General features: G+C 50.4%; 6 protein-coding genes across 6 annotated transcripts; 5 read left to right on the forward strand and 1 right to left on the reverse strand.

Annotated features, from left to right (window-relative positions):
• Positions 1–639: 639 nt before the first annotated feature.
• On the reverse strand, positions 640–3,011 carry Z518_09746 (uncharacterized protein; the record flags this gene model as incomplete). Its single annotated transcript, XM_013412363.1, has 2 exons — positions 640–2,951; positions 2,999–3,011. 2 exons carry the CDS (start codon positions 3,009–3,011, stop codon positions 640–642), a joined length of 2,325 nt encoding a protein of 774 aa, XP_013267817.1.
• A 386-nt stretch (positions 3,012–3,397) lies between these two features.
• Z518_09747 (uncharacterized protein) lies at positions 3,398–4,041 on the forward strand (the record flags this gene model as incomplete). The annotated part of the gene is made up of 3 exons (XM_013412364.1): positions 3,398–3,569; positions 3,629–3,713; positions 3,759–4,041. The coding sequence occupies 3 exons, from the start codon at positions 3,398–3,400 to the stop codon at positions 4,039–4,041; spliced, it is 540 nt and encodes a 179-aa protein (XP_013267818.1).
• Positions 4,042–4,699: 658 nt separating this feature from the next.
• On the forward strand, positions 4,700–5,800 carry Z518_09748 (uncharacterized protein; the record flags this gene model as incomplete). The annotated part of the gene is made up of 4 exons (XM_013412365.1): positions 4,700–4,880; positions 4,928–5,099; positions 5,154–5,716; positions 5,775–5,800. 4 exons carry the CDS (start codon positions 4,700–4,702, stop codon positions 5,798–5,800), a joined length of 942 nt encoding a protein of 313 aa, XP_013267819.1.
• A 1,463-nt stretch (positions 5,801–7,263) lies between these two features.
• Positions 7,264–8,904, forward strand: Z518_09749 (uncharacterized protein; the record flags this gene model as incomplete). The annotated part of the gene is made up of 2 exons (XM_013412366.1): positions 7,264–7,679; positions 7,737–8,904. 2 exons carry the CDS (start codon positions 7,264–7,266, stop codon positions 8,902–8,904), a joined length of 1,584 nt encoding a protein of 527 aa, XP_013267820.1.
• Positions 8,905–10,614: 1,710 nt separating this feature from the next.
• On the forward strand, positions 10,615–11,173 carry Z518_09750 (uncharacterized protein; the record flags this gene model as incomplete). The annotated part of the gene is made up of 2 exons (XM_013412367.1): positions 10,615–10,891; positions 11,043–11,173. The coding sequence occupies 2 exons, from the start codon at positions 10,615–10,617 to the stop codon at positions 11,171–11,173; spliced, it is 408 nt and encodes a 135-aa protein (XP_013267821.1).
• Positions 11,174–12,618: 1,445 nt separating this feature from the next.
• Positions 12,619–14,429, forward strand: Z518_09751 (uncharacterized protein; the record flags this gene model as incomplete). Its single annotated transcript, XM_013412368.1, has 5 exons — positions 12,619–12,702; positions 12,766–13,030; positions 13,104–13,755; positions 13,813–14,017; positions 14,088–14,429. The coding sequence occupies 5 exons, from the start codon at positions 12,619–12,621 to the stop codon at positions 14,427–14,429; spliced, it is 1,548 nt and encodes a 515-aa protein (XP_013267822.1).
• Between the last annotated feature and the right edge of the window lie 1,643 nt (positions 14,430–16,072).

Genomic DNA, 16,072 nt, shown 5'->3' on the forward strand with positions numbered 1-16,072 from the left:
CGTTGAAAGTCACTGAACAAGATGGAAAATGTCAGTCGTCTGTTGTCTGCAGTACTAGCAAAAGAGAAGAATGGAGAGAGGGAAAAGGAAAAGAGAAGAGAGGCGTAGCTTGATTTAGTTTCGGAAATATCTGGGACTGGGATTGCAGGGCACCAATTGCCATGACTCTTTACCAATTTGCCATTGAAATCCGTGAGGCTGGTCTTTTCACCATGGCACGCGTGAATTTTCGATATTCGGTGGCAGGAAAATTGCATCGGGGGGTCTTGCAGGAATTACACTTAGCATACAAAAGTTTCACCGTATATTTACATCTAACGCAATGCAGACTAGGGTATGGCGTTGCCAGCTTACTCACATCTGACCACTCCCCTTCAACCAATTCTTTTGTCATCATACAGTACTATTGTATCTCATGACAATATAAATGGACTGGACGTTCGAGTGCGGACGCACCGCAACCGTCAATCAGCTACTTCATAGTCATCCACCGTTGCGCCCGTCGTTCGTGCCCGAAGCTCGCTCGAGCTAACCTTGAGCAATCGGAGCCTCCCACATTGCAACCGACCTTTACAATGCATCTATCAAATAGGTCACACGCCATTCAACAATGCCGCTGAAACTGCGTATCCCAATCAATCATGCAGGTACAAATGCAAATGAACTGAGGTCGAACCGGGGTCTTTGCGCCGGCGACCCCATCTCTGAAGCCTCATCTTCACTGTTTGGCACCATCGCATCTTCGCTTCCGCGAACTTCATCTTTCCTATTTATTTTCCATGGCGAGTCTTCGGCTTCCTCAGCAACCTTGCTTTCTTGTCTGCTTCCTGGATTTGTAGGTGTTAGTGTATCACTGGACCCGGCCCCAGCTCTGCGTGCAGTGTCTAAGCCAGTCTTTTGCTTGTCGAGCGACTCGAGAGCGGATTTCCGAACTTCGGATGTTCGATGTCCGAAATTTTTGTGTGGATACACCCCTTGACAAAAAGCCTGGATGCTGGTGGTCTTTGGCAATTTTCTCAGCGCTGCCATCTGCACTTCTTGTGATTGCGCTGAGAATGTCTTTTTCTTCTCTGTCATACTAGCTGGTAGCGAGCGCAGTGCTGATACCTGTTTCTTCTGTGGTTGAAAGGCGAATGTTTTCAGCAATTGTCCGTCCTGCTTTCGTACGTGGTATTCTAAAAGATCTTCGAATGCTTCAGAATCATCTTCTTGCCTTACTTCCCTAACTCCTGCGGGCTCTGAAGGGAGATCACTGGTGGGCGCCTTGCGTGACGGAGAAGAGCCGTTCAAGGCTGTGTTCGAAGTGTATGAAGGTAGCTCGGCTGCTGGTGAAGATTGAGGGACTGATTCTACTGCATCAAGATCTGCAGATGGTCCTGTCACTGATGGTGTGAGCATCTCATTGAAGGCACCCCCTTTTAGAGGGCTGGCAACGGCCTGGACTTCGCACTCCAGCGCCATTTCGCCAACAGAATCATCCGAAAACACTTCGAATGCAGGGTTTTTGCTTTTCTTGCTTCTGGTCTTTTTGGTTGCCAGCGGACTCACATCCTCAACATTGGAAGAAAAGAAGGGGCTTTGCTTGACTTCTCGGGTCGGTAAGGGATCCATGGAATCCGAGCACAGCCGCTGTCGCTTGGGAGGTTGACAAGTGGACATTGTCGAGACTCCGGCAAGAAAGGCTGACGATCCAACCACAGACGTAACACCTCGTGTCGGAGGAGGAGCTGACGATACTAACCTCGGTTCCCAAGCGGCATTCCGGTTGCGCTCCAGTAGTCGTTGTTGAGATGGAGAAGGTGTAAGACTATTTGGATCTAGCTCTGCGAGCGGCTGACGCTGAGACTTAAAGAAAGTCTCGATTGATTTCTTAGGCTTCGGCTGAGGAATTGATGCGTAACTATACATCCTGCTTTCTCCTCGTGCTGGGCGGGCCATTGACCTCGTCTGGCCGAGTTGAATCGGTTTCTTTGAGAACGGATCCAGGTCACCGCATGCAACGCCTATCACAGTGTCTGGGTCGACATGAGGGCCCAAGTATTCCATTTCAGATTCATTCATTCCCGGCCCCAACTCGTTCAAGAAGACCATCTCTTTTGCGATGGGACAAAAGACACGGTGATGCAGGAAAGTCAATTCTGCGTGTTGGAATTGCTCCAGGTAGTTGTTCGGGACCATCAACTTCCCCTCAAATTGAATCATGCGAAGGATTTTGTCAATATCCTTGTATTTGCGAACATATGCATGTGCAGTCTTGAGGCCAATTTTGCCAATGTTTGTCAAATAGTCGCAGCCACTGAGGATAGCCATTCGTCTGAACATTGAATCACTCCACCCAGCAAGACTGATCTCTTTGCATGCCGGAAAATCCGCGCGCTCTAGCTCAACAAGTTCACCGTACTGGTTGAGCTTGGTCAATAACCGCTTCGCACCGAAGACCAACATATCCGAGTCTTCAGACAGGATTCCGTTGATGATACCTTTTTGTTCCAAATAGACCAACTGAGCGTCAGCCTCGTACGGTGCCACAATGTATTGAACATTAAGCTTCTTCAGTTCCTCAATCAACTGTCGAGCCATGACGGGTGTGACATCTACCGCTTTCTGGAATTCCTGATGCGCCTGAGATGTTTTTCCAGCCTTTTGCAACTCCAAGCCTAACGCTTTGCTTTCTTCTCTCTTCTTTTGCCTGGCAGCATTCGTTCCGGCTTTGCTGGGAAGGTTGTCTCCGTCAAAAACCAGATATGGTGTTATCCCGAAGTCGAGAAGCATTCGAACTCGGCTCAGCACGAAATCGATGTGGATAGTGGTCGGTTTGTCCTGTACGAGTGCAAAGGCGCAGCCCACCACGCCCCGGTGTAGCCAGCCATATGCGTCGACCCCAATGGTCTGACCGGCAAACTTCTTTAAGGTGCAATGTTTCTGGATTGATTTGAGCAAAGGTAACAGGCCTGGAGAATTCAGCTTCTGGTATACAAGCAGTGATTAACGCACTTACCCTTGATGCCCATGTTTGTCGGAGATCCGGGCCCTCACCGCCTATTCACGAAGGAGTTTGGCAGCGAGGAGCAAATTGACCCAAGAGACAAGACAACCGGGACAGGAACTAGACAGCTGTAAAGGCACAACTGGGACCTGCTGAGCCATTGGATATAGGAGTGTTTGTGTTAGATAGGTGTTCACGTTGACTGCTGTGGGAGCAGCCAGGCATCACTACGCGCCTACAAAGGGTTGAGAACGCGCATTGAAACACGCTTCCTGAGTGGAGGGAAGGCGCCCGACGTTCTTCTTCTGCCGAGGTTCTACCGCCGGCAACTTTATTTTTCCCGACCAAAAAGAACCATTTTGATCATCGTTCGACTGCTAACAGATTTTGGTCCTATCATCAAACGTGGGCATGGCTCGCACATTGAACAAAGTCCAAAAACAAATCTCCAAGAAGAGAGGGGGGAAGCTAAACAGTCTCCATGGAAACAGTCGAGATGCCCGACGACTGCGGGCAGCTGGAGCGAGAGAAGAAAAAGTGACTCGTATGATGGATGCCGCCGCCAGAGCAAATCAAGTCTACGGTACGCCGGAAATAGTGTACATAGAATCTGCAGTCCATCTGATCCAAAGAGCATTATAGTTGACAGAGTTGCATGGTTCAAAGCAGCCCTCGAAGGTTCGGCCGGCCCGTTGACTGACGAAGAAATGCATATCCTAACGCAGAGGTATGCGAGGCGAACGCTCCTTGAGCAGCAACCTAACCTTGACAGTTTTATTGATCGTGAGGACGAACAGTTGACTGAAGCCAAAGTGCAACGAAGACCCGGCAGACCCCCCACCAAAGCCGAGGAGCAAATCACGCAGCGGAAAGACAGTGAAGAGCGCGAATTTCGCTCTGGATTCTGGATCCCCGAACTTCGAACTGAAGAGAGTCGATCCAAGGTCGAAAGATGGGGAGGCGAATGGGGCGGGCTGAACACGTTGAACTTTGTGCGTGTTGTGAAGTCAGGCACCATCAGACCTTCCAGTTTTCCGCCCAAAGGACTCTCATAGAGAACATCTCGGGAGAGAGTCTTTCAACGAAGACCCGACTCCTGTCAAAGATGTTCCAAAAGCTGCACCCATAAGACATTGAGTGAAGTACATTGTCAGAGCGCTGTCCCGCCTCCAACCGACGCCAAAAAGCCCATTAACGTCCCCTCAAACTCGGGAAGTGACGAGATACATGGCGCTCACCTCCAGCAATTGTCGCTACACGAAAGTCTACGCCAGGGTCACTGGGCATAGGGGATAATTCCAGTATGGGATGCGACTGAGCACCCAGCAAGGTCACGATATGGAGAATTTTTCATATCAGTACCTGAAACGTGGCAAGGATTTCAGATGATGCACCAGATAACCTTTGTTAATATTCTATTGTCAATTGCCCCAGAATCAATAAGCAATGGAATTATCAAGGCGCATTCAACGTAGTATAGCGAGTACTTCGACTAAGTACAAGTAGGGCCCGAGGACAGGGGCAAGGCTCTCCCACCATGTGGGCATTCGTGACTAAGCTGTCGCGTCGGGCCACCGCACCATACTCCCGAAAAAAGTAACCCCTTCCGCGACAGAGCGAAAGATTGCTTCATCCAACTTGTACGTTGCTTCTCCAACAAAACAATTTATCTTCGTCACCGTTTGAAGACATCTGAGTCTAACGTCCCATACGATGCTCTCTCTAAGGGTGTTTGGCCGGGCTCTGCCCAAGGCTGCCTTTCGACAACCCGCGATCCGGGTTGCCTCTTCAATTTCGAGATTTACAGCTCATCGACCGCTATTGCAACCGGCAATGAAATCATCCTATCCTACTTTCTCGACATCGGTCGCTCGAAGGGAACCGTCTGGAGAATGTAATGACCCCGACTCCGAGACCAAAATTGCTCCTGACACATCCTAGCGGATCTAGAACTTGCAGAGAAATTCAATTCCGAACGAATGCTCGAACTTGAGTCTAATAACCCCAACAAACCCGCCTCTATCGAAGAGTTCCTGCAAACCAGCCCATGGCAAATTGAAGACATACCAGGCACACACGAAGTTGTCTTGAGAAGAGATTTCGGCAACGAGAAGTGAGTAGGTCACGATTGTTCAATTGGAGCCGCATTCCTAAATATCGGGATCAGGATCAAGATTGAACTCAGCGTAACCGAAATCGACAACACGGCAGAAGAAGATGAATTCGATCAGATGGATGAGGACGGTGCTCTCGAAGATGAGGCAGACTATGGTATGGGAAAGAGCACCATCAATCAGTCAGGTCCACGAGGAGGCAAGACCGATGTTGTGGCGGAAGACAGAACAGCGTCCGCCGACAGAGCCGAAGCAGGGGACGCTGGCGACACCGACACTGAGCTCTCTCCTGCCTTCCCTGTCCGCCTGACTATCACCATCACGAAGCCCGGCAAGCGTGCCGTCGAAATTCGAGCGATTGCCGAAGAGGGTGCCATAGAGATCGGAACCATGAGTTTCTTTCCCAAAGAATCACTTCTCGAAGCTCAAACTCCTAAGGAGGCCCAGGAAGCACGCAGCCTGTACGCTGGCCCTCCCGTCGCCAATCTAGATCCGGAACTTCAAGCCATGCTCGACAAGTATCTTGAGGAGAGGGGTATTGATACTCAATTGGCCAACTTTTTGCCAGAGTATGTCGAGTACAAAGAGCAGCGAGAATATGTGCAGTGGCTCGATAGTAAGTGGATATATATATATCCAGATTGGAATGGGGACTTTGCTAACCTTGTAAACAGACATGAAGCAGTTCATCGAGGAGTAATTTGTTTTCTGGTTTTTGGCGTTCCGTGAACGAGCAACTTTCTCGCTACTTCTAGATCCTCCGCTTTCGGCAGATGTTTAATATCAAAAGCTGTACAATATGTTGCCGTTGCAACAACAACTCTCTTCCCTGACCAGAGAACCTCACCTGTACTTGAATAGGATGTGAAATGGCTTGTGGTTTTCAGCCCCCGTTCTACAGTATGTGATCATGACAGAGAAGGCAATTCACCGGCATCAAGATACATTTGTGTTTTCAAGCTCTCTATTATTTCTGTTGCTTTGCATAATTGGACCATCACCATCCTCCTTTCAAGCAATAACTAATCAGATGCTAACCAGAGAGCCAGAGGGAATCGTCCACGCCCGACAAGCCGGGGAGAAGACATGGCCGAAGCCTAATGGCTGGTGCCCCTGGGCTGGTGTTAGGTTTTGTCGCAGATCGTAGGGCAACAGGGGTGTATTGTGTTCTCTGCCTTGCCATTTTACCTAGAATGGGTTTGAAGTCACCTGCAGCAGTTCGTCACACTGTACGTGTGCTGTCGTTCAGTCTCAAAACCAACGAACGACTTTGGGGCCACTCTCGGACATGGGGTATGGACCCCCAACTGAATTGGGATGTTCCCATCGAGATTTAGTGGTGATGTGATCCGGTTCGTCAAGGAACCAGATGAGCCAGTTCCAGACAATGGATTCTTAAGGTGCTTACCACCAGTGATGCCAATGGAAGTACCGATAATCATGCCTGGCATTCAGTCCCGTCCCTCGTGCGTATAGCGTATCCCGTATCACGCTCCAGAAAAGTCCAACCTCGATTTTCGAGTCAGCCGTTCTGATGTTTCAAAAGCTATGCGTGTTATGCAACCGAGGCTTCCCCCTCCGAGTCGGTCAAACTCATGCTCCCGAAGCTTGTGACGGTGGGATGGCCTACCCTATCAATATTGTCTTAACGGCGTCCCTGACTTGTAGTAGCATTGGAGGGATTCATGGCAACGAACTCTTACGTATTTTGACGCGAAAAGGCCGCTCCCTGGCCCGTATTGGCTCGTTCTGGCCCGTTCTGATTTTGAGGACTGCGGGGAAGGGCACCGGGTGAAGCCCCTGATAATGTGTGCCTTCGAATCCGGTTTGATCTCCATATATCAAGGAAGCATAAATGCAAGGGGTGTGCCCATCTGGCGATCCATCCTCCCATTTCTCTTGCCGTCAAGAACCACAACTACGACCATGTAAAGAAGACGAGTTTGTGTCGACAACGTCCCATTTACCCTACCAGATTGTTTCGGCGCTAAAACACTTTTATCCACCAATGAATAAGAGTTGATTCTTCTTACTTCTCCTAAGAGTGCCGGGGGCCGGTTCTTACATTCCCTCGTGGGTCCCTGGTATATGGCTGGAACGTCCTTTCCGCTCAATATCACCCGCCTCACAAATCCTCCCTACATCCACATTCTGCCCTTGAAGATGAATCAATCTCTGATAGCGGTCCTTGGACTGCTTGCACTGTCCATCGTCTACTTCTTCGTTGTGTGTTTCCTTTCTAACCGCTACCATGCTCGAAAAGCAAGGGAATTAGGATGCCAACCACCTAATCAACGACCTCATCGCCTGCCGTTCGGCATCGACCTCACCTGGCAAATGATCCAGGCTGACAGGGACCAAGTGGTTCCCGATATGTTCTTAGACGTCTATCGAGAGGTCAGAAAGCCAACATGGATCCAAAACCTTCTTGGGACCATGACTTTCACAACCTGCGACCCCAAGAACATCCAGGCGCTTCTCGCAACACAGTTCCATGACTTCGAGATCGGGGAACTGCGCCGCGGCAACTTCTTCCCCATGCTAGGGAACGGCATCTTCACTGTTGACGGTAAAGCATGGTGAGTGAACACTCTCCTGTATAAGACCGGGCACGGATCGCTAATACCCACGAAAAGGGAACATTCTCGCGCCCTTCTTCGTCCTCAATTCGCCCGTCAGCAGGTGGCGGACTTACAGCTTGAAGAAGAACATGTCCAAGATATGTTCAAGCATCTCACCACCAAGAATGGTTGGACCGACCAAGTCGACTTAGTCCCTCTATTCTTCCGTCTGACACTTGACTCTGCCACTGAATTCCTCTTCGGCCAGAGTGTCAACTCCCAGATTGCCACCTTGCCGGGCTATACCAAGGAGTCCAAGCAACCTGGAGAGTTGGACTGGACGTCTTTTGCGCATTGCTTTGACGGGGCGACCATGTCGCTCGGTGCACGAGGTCGCCTGGGTGAGTTGTATTGGCTACACTCTCCCAAGCACTTTCACGACAACTGCAAAGAAGTCCACAGATTTGCTGACTACTACGTTAACCTGGCCTTGACCACTGACCAGCCTTCTTTGAACGGGCATAACTTAGAAAAAGATCAGAAGAAGGAAAAGTACGTTTTCTTGCAAGGACTTGTTCAAGCCACAAGAGATCCGGTGGAATTGAGAAGTCAGCTTCTGAACATCCTCTTGGCTGGTCGTGACACTACAGCTGGTCTGCTTGGATGGACATTCTACCTTCTGGTCCGACACCCAGAAGTCTTCCAGAGACTCCGTGAAACCATCCTCGAGGAATTTGGCACATTTAATGACCCCAAGGCTATTACTTTTGAATCTCTCAAGGCGTGCACCTACCTTCAACACACTATGTCCGAAGTCCTACGAATGTACACCACGGTTCCTATCAACAGCCGCCGGGCAGTGAGAGATACGACATTGCCTCGTGGCGGAGGTCCAGATGGAACCGCCCCGCTGTATGTGAGAAAGGGACAGGAAGTGAACTATGTGGTTCACATCATGCATCACCGGGAAGATATATGGGGAGCCGACGCTGATGAGTTCAATCCTGATAGATGGGTCGGTCGCAAAGCAGGATGGGAATTCTTGCCTTTCAACGGAGGACCGCGAATCTGCCTGGGACAACAATTTGCATTGACTGAGGCAGGCTACGTGATTGTGCGCATGCTCCAGAAGTTTGATATAATCGAGACTTTCGAAACGGATCCTGTCGCGCGACATCAATACAGTGTGACAACTGCACCTGCCCGAGTGCCCGTTCGCTTGCACGAAGCAACGGTGAATTGAGACGAAAGAGTTGGAGGAAATGAGATGGTAGGAGTGTGCTGTGGGGGAGGGAAGGGGCACTACTGCCAGTGACCGCTAGGTGTGTGTTTACTGCCTCAGGGTAAAATCGTACTGATATGAAGGCGTGCGAGCTAGGCGGTCAATATAACATCGAGGCGGTGTGAAGCTGTATTGGTATCTTTTCAACATGCTGATGTTGTCAAATTATCCTTTCTACCAAACATATTCTTTTCTGCAATTCTCAACTCCCCGGTGGGCGGTCGAGGATTTGCCTTCGGATGAAAGGTCGATTATTCTCCGGACCGCAATTGAGGGTCTTTCGATAGAGGAGCCAAATTCTATACCTTCCTTGTGGCTGGACCTAAGGTCCTCTTCCTCAGAGCCTCGATCCATTCTTCGTGATTTCACAATCGCAGACCGCAATCACGCCCTACAAACAGCTCAGCGAGAATCACCACAGCGATATCTCAGGCTTTGGGTTCCCCCATGAACTGCGGCAAGCGCTACCAGGTACTTCCAAGGAGCGAGTGTTAGATGGATCTTCGATACTGGCGCAGTCATACCCTCGATTCCAAGCAGGACAGGAGACTTTGGGCCACACCAGATCATTCACGAATGATGTCCACATCTTGAAATCCTCGGTCATCTCCAAGACTACTCACGAGGTTTACGACACCAAGGAAACGTCCTCACACGCCCGATCCTGCAATCTCGAGTTGGGTGAAGAGATCTATGCTCATGAAAATACTGGGTGTCAAGATCTTCCCGACTAGGCGGCAAGGAACGGAAACAAGGAGGTGACGACGCGGGTGAGGGAACCTCAACACGGCTTTCGAAGAGGGATAGCGAAGCGGCTGAAGAGGCTCACCGGCACGCACAGGAAGACAAGGAGACCACTGGTCGGCCACCATAACTTGAAGCAGGTGAGCGACAGAAAGACGATGGCGCAATAAAGGTGAAGGAGAAATCCAAGGGCTGGGCCTGGTGGTTGATTTCTGTGGTCAGGCGAAGGAAATAAATTGACGGTTAGCCTGCACGTACAGTAGAATCTCTGATATCGGCATCTCCTCTCTACACTCAGAGGTGTTGAACTTGGACAAGAACGATGATTGAAAGCTCGAGGAAACGTACAAGGAACAAGGAAACCATAGCCGACTACCACCAATGTCTTCAAACCCCTGCCTGGTACTGCATTCTGGCCTCTATCTCAACCTCAAAAGGCTCCTTTCAGCTGCCAGGGTGCGCTTTGGGTGGCCTACGTTCGACTTGGTACGCCGCTGGCGTGTGCGCGTGCTATTTTCCGATTGGTTTGAATATTTACTAGCGCCATGGCCTGCTCGGACACCACTGTGATACGAGCGCGAAGTGATGCAATGCCATGACGTCGACGAGGAGGTCAAAGCAACGAATTTGAATGGTAATGGTTTTCACAGGCCACCCCGGAGCAGGTTTTATGCGCGTTACGTGAAAAATTCAAGGATCGGACCTTGATGCTCTGTGCCTGTGTATTTGGTTTCATGTTCTGGTTCCCATCTGCTCTCTTTTCCTGTGCCAGAATCAACGTCAGCAATTCACCATAGCCGGAACGAGACGCCCTTTCAATCTGTCGCAAGTGACGTGTCAACAGCAGAAGGAGAATAAAACTGTCGTGTGCCACATTTAACCACGCTTGTCCTCCGCTGGCGCTTCTCAGAGGAGACTTCCTAAACAATGTCGTCTTCCATCTCCTCCGCCAGCAGCGCGGCCCAAGCCTCGTCTTTCCCCTCTTCCGAACCAGCGAAGGGAACGTCCACAACCGCGACGGTCCTCACATCTGTGGCCGTCGTACTCACGGTGATCGCAGTTCTCGTCGGGACAATCTGGTTCGCGGGGTATACGGATGATCTAGCGGAATGGTGGGCCAAACGGTATTACAAGGCCAAAGCCCTCGCGGAAGCCAAGGGGCTTCAAAATGCGGGGAGTGAGAAAGTCGAGCGCGTGATGAAGGGTAAGTGTTTGCTATAAATTCCTCCTGGTTTTCCTTCACGTCGGTCGGACGGAAGTCTGACGACCTCTTTGCTGTCATCTCTTATTTAAAGCCCTTACCAATACATATTTTCCCCTTTCGTCGATCTTTATTGCTAACCTCTGATGAACAGATTCTCTGAAGAAGAACCCGGTGATGGGCGAGGATGAACTTGAACAAGTCTCCGGCGGTTTGGGGAAAGAAGCTGTGTCTGAGGGCCCTGGTGGAGTGGATGGGAAGCTGGATGGTTTGGGGAAATTGTAAGACTTGATTGGCGACCAAAAGTTGAATAGTCGTAGGCCTTGATTGGATTTGGGGTGTGGCTGATCAGGTTTGTCACTTATATTGAGCTGTCAGTGTGGTCGGCACTTGTGTCCCAGAAGTCAGCCGGGCAAGATTTGGCCATATCTATGTTCGTGTCAGCAATTAGCCGGTGTCTGTAAAGGGGAACAGTCACGTGCAGATCACGTGTATTGCCCCGAAGCTGGGGACCTCGAGACCGCGAACGTATTATCTTAATGGAAAGTTGCAATAGCAAGGAGTTTCCTCTGACAGGAATCCACGTCTCAATAGGCTAGTTTTTGTCACATGCCAAAAGAAAAAGGGAAGTGAACCTTATACATAGCGATGTATTCGAAGACCATCGCCGGATCTCTTGAAAGCGTATGGTACAATAAGCAAAAGGCTTTCTGCGCGCCACGCAGAATTCGACCATGAATCAACCGAAAAAGCTTGATGATACTGTACGAAACGTCGAAGTCTTGCGCAACGTTGGTGTATCTGGCTGAGTTGGCAATTAGGCGACAAGTCCGAACGTTACCCGAGCGTTGCGCGTGGCTTTTATCAGCTGGGGATCTATGCCAAGAGCTCCGGATTACTCTAGGCAACGTTCGTTTGCGAAGACGGCCACCTCCGTAGATAGGGTGTATTTTCACGCCGCTACAATAACATCGACTTAGAGCGGTGCATCAGGGTCAGTAAGAAATGAGCCACTCTCTTGGGCATGTCAAACCCCAAAATAGCTTCCCTCTCGCTACGCTTCACCGCTTGTATTACTTCATGGTATTTGTGCCCGTGGCCTGTGCCTCTGATTCTCTATACTGCAAGGTCACATCATTACCACTTCCTTTTGCACATTGATTGCGCTATACACACGCTCCCTCCTAGGCCTTTACGTCTCCTCCCACTTTCACGCTCTCAACAGTGGACAATCCTCACAAAAGAATTCGCAAAGTGTCCTGTTTGCGACTTCCGCAGTCGGACCTGCAAATCCCCAGTCTGGCCTGCTGCTGAGGGAATAAAATGTATCGATACGGACCTGCCATGTCAAGCCATCGCTAGGTAGGTGCAGTAGCCAACTTACCAGAACTCCCAGCTTCCTACACATTAAAGATGAACTCTTTCGCAAGGCTCCCCGAAATTGGCTTGGGGTTCTTCCGCAAGGCACCCCTTCCGAAGCTGTTCGTCGAGCAATCCTGCTCCATGACATTCTTGGCTGGATATTCTTGACCATCCTGTGATCTGCTTATCCAGACTTGTCGGGAGTTCTGGCGATCTGGCAGTTGACATTTCCTAACCCGAGATTCTCTTTGAAAATTAGTATTTCTTCCATGTCTTCGGCCCTTGTGCGATCCATATCGGCTTGCTCAATCTTCTCGATTATTTCGCTGGGGATCTAGATTCTTCTCTTTGAAATAGCAATCGCCGCCATGCTGATGAGGGTTGTACTCGCATTAGCTGTCACCCAGGCAGGCTCAGTCTACGGTTTTGCTTTCATCATGTGCTGCGAACTCGTGTGTATGTACAAGAACAAGGCTCTTATCTCCCAACCTAGATCATGCTGACTATCCACGCAGTGCAACAGTATTGTCGCCGCCGGATTTCAGGATCGGCTGTTGTATCCGGGGTCTGAGGGCTTCGAAGCCCGGATGGCAAGCACTTTCTCGCTCACTGCCCGTGTCGAGTCCTGCTGTATCGTTCAACCGCTCACACCAGATGAGACGTCGATGGCGCTCACCGCGCTGATCAATACCGAGGGCTGCAATATTGGCGTCCGAAGCGGGGGCCATGGCATGTGGGCAGGGGCCAACTACATCGCCGACGGTGTCACAATTGACTTTGGTGTGCCGTTCCCAGCCTTTCGGAACTAAGTCGTTTAGGACCCAGACTTATGTATTGGTACTTTACCGTCTAGGGAACATGAACTCGACCACTTACAACGCTGAAACCAATCTAGCCTCGATCCAGCCCAGAACGAATTGGGGGTCGGTATATAATGAACTCCAAAAGCACGGGGTCACCGTGCCGGGTGGGCGTGCATCCACTGTGGGCGTGGCAGGTTTTCTCACCGGAGGTGGTAACAGTTTCTTTGCGGGCAAAGCTGGCTTTGGGTGTGATAACGTTGTCAATTTTGAGGTGGTTCTGGCCGATGGTTCAATTGTCAATGCCAACCGGTCTTCAAATCCAGACCTCTGGCTTGCCCTTAGGGGTGGTCACGGCAACCTGGGACTTGTCACCCGCTTCGACATGGCAGCGATACCCTCCGAGAAGGTGTGGGGAGGTGTCCGTGTGTACGCCAATTCAGCATCACAGCAGCTTGCCGATGCCTTCACGTCCCATGCCGAGGAGGTTGCAGACGACCCGGCCAGCGCAACAGTGATGTTCTGGTCTTACCAGCCCATGCTGAAAATGACCATTGTCATTGGTGCGATTGTCAACACCGACGGTAACGAGAACGCACCTGCGTTGAAGGGTCTCATGAGCGCTGAGCCAATGCTCTCCGCTACTTCTCGCATTACCACACACTCCGGTTTAACGGACGAGCTGGAGCAGCCCTCCGGCTACCAGTAAGTATACATGCCTCCAGGATACCTACCTCAAATACTGACACTTGTCGCCTTCAGTTTTATGTGGATTCCACTGACCTACGCCAATACAAAAGAGATGAACTCGTACGCTGTCCAGTTACATGACTCTCTTGTGGAGGAGCTCAAGACTGAGCTCGGCGAAGACGCCGACTTCATGACCTATGTCGCTCTACAGGCCCTGAATCCCGAGTTGAACAAGCGATCTGTCGAGCGCGGCGGTAACTTGTTGGGTCTCGATCGAGTAAGTTCAAGACACCTAATGCGCCTTCGAAATCCAAGTTGAGCAGGAGTCGCTGACCTGACCGTCACAGTGGGATACGCCTGGTGTCTTGTTCATGGCAGGACTGGCGACCCGGACTCCGGGGCACGATGCTGCCGGCCGCGTCATCCTTCTGCGGTATCTTGATAAGGTCAAGGCTCAAGCGAAGAAGTCGGGAGCTTTGAGAGATTGGCTCTATATCAACTATGGCGACCCTTCAGCAAATCCGATTCCATTCATGGGCGAGAAGAACCTGGCGACGCTGAAAGCCGCGACGTTAAAGTATGATCCCACTGGTGTTTTCCAGACGCGTGTTCTTAGCGGCTTCAAGCTGCCTGTTGAGGACGTAAAGGAAGAAAAGAACAACTCGATTCCTTCGAAGGACGAGTTATAAAGAACCCCTACCGGCATGAATCGAGTGTGGCGATCGCTTTGGTTGGAACACAAAGATGCTACGGCCGACACTCCTAGGTAACTCCGTCTCCGACTATCCTGATAATAATCAGCCCAACGTTGAATGCTATGTCACGAATTTGAAACACCGTCGAATGAATTACACTAATACCTTGGGTTTCAACGCCTACGCCCTTCCTCAAAAGCATTCGAAGACATCAGCATCGATCCGTGGCGCAGCCTCAAGACTGTGCAGCTCCTTTCATTTGAATTGTGCATACCGGCTTTTCTAAACAAATATTCGCATTCTAGTAAGGAAGAGATGTCGGAATCGTCGGTCCATGTTTCAAGAGGGATCGCCGAGATTAACTATGCTAACATAACGAGCTGATATCAATGCACATATCCTATTTTTAGTCTCCGTCGATACACCCGCATGCTCGCTGGAGCCCTATCAGATCCATTCCCAAATACACGTCAAAACCTCGCCCATGACTAGTCCAATCCATTCTCTCCTGACATCTATGCCCATAATTTAGTGTGCACAATCTTCACCTCATGAGACGCTAGCGCAGATGAACACTAGGTCGTGCTAACAATGGCCGATCAGTGTTTGATCCGGCTTGTCAGGATGTGTCAAAACGAGGGACATTTGGCAGGGAAAGTAGATGCTCAGGTAATAAATCTAAGCATATGGAGCAGGGAATAAATCAAGAAGAAGATCCGGAGCTGACACAGAGGCTTAGTGATTGCAGAGGCTATCACGAAAACGGAAGTCCCTAGCTGATGACGATGGGAGAAGCTCAGCAGTCGAAGGTCAACAACCTTGTAATCCGCCCGACAACTCAATGGGACGCCCAACACGAAAAGCGGGTCTCTGAGCCGTAGAGTCAACGTTTGGCCCATCGGCAAGCTATGTTCTAAGCAAATGAAGGAAGGATGTGAAAGGGGCGGGTAGAGAGCCAAAAGACCTTGACGAAGCTGGAATTGCAGCTGGGCAAAGAAAACGAGTTCATCGTGGTACATAAGGCGAAGAGTAACTGCAAGAGAATTCCCCAGACTGATCTTGTAACGGCGGCGTACCCAACGTCGCTGGCAAGCCCCTTCTGGCACCCTCTGTCCGATGATCTCTCTCGGACGACGGTTGACCATGAGCCCGGCCGAAATCTGGACATGCAGGGTGTTTCATCACATCCCATGTTCACACTTTGTCCACCGTACATCGCCGCTGTCCAAGACGCTCGGAGAGGCGAAGGGTCTTCATTTTCCCGGTCTTGACCGACGAGTTGTTTCGCCGTCCGTGGAGGGAACCCCATTCGTCGACCCAGGTTAGGATATGGTTTGGCATATCTTATCGGTTGATAAGGAGGTGGGACTGGAGTTGAGATTATTTCCACATAGTCTACTCGGTACTGACTGGAATCAACGTCAAGCTTTACTTTTTTTCTGCGATCTGGTAGACGAAGATTAGTGAAGACACGGCCCACTATAAAATCTCCATGCTCTATCTCGCCCAGGATGATTATAGCAAAACGGGCTTGAGTTGAGTAGAATCTATCGGCATCCTTCCCTTAGAACCAGCGCTGCGATGTGATAGTCAACAATAAATATGTGGGGAGGGGATTGTAATGATGCGCAATCCTC

The sequence above is a fragment of the Rhinocladiella mackenziei genome (assembly GCF_000835555.1).
Source record: "Rhinocladiella mackenziei CBS 650.93 unplaced genomic scaffold supercont1.8, whole genome shotgun sequence".
Lineage (NCBI taxonomy): Eukaryota > Fungi > Ascomycota > Eurotiomycetes > Chaetothyriales > Herpotrichiellaceae > Rhinocladiella > Rhinocladiella mackenziei.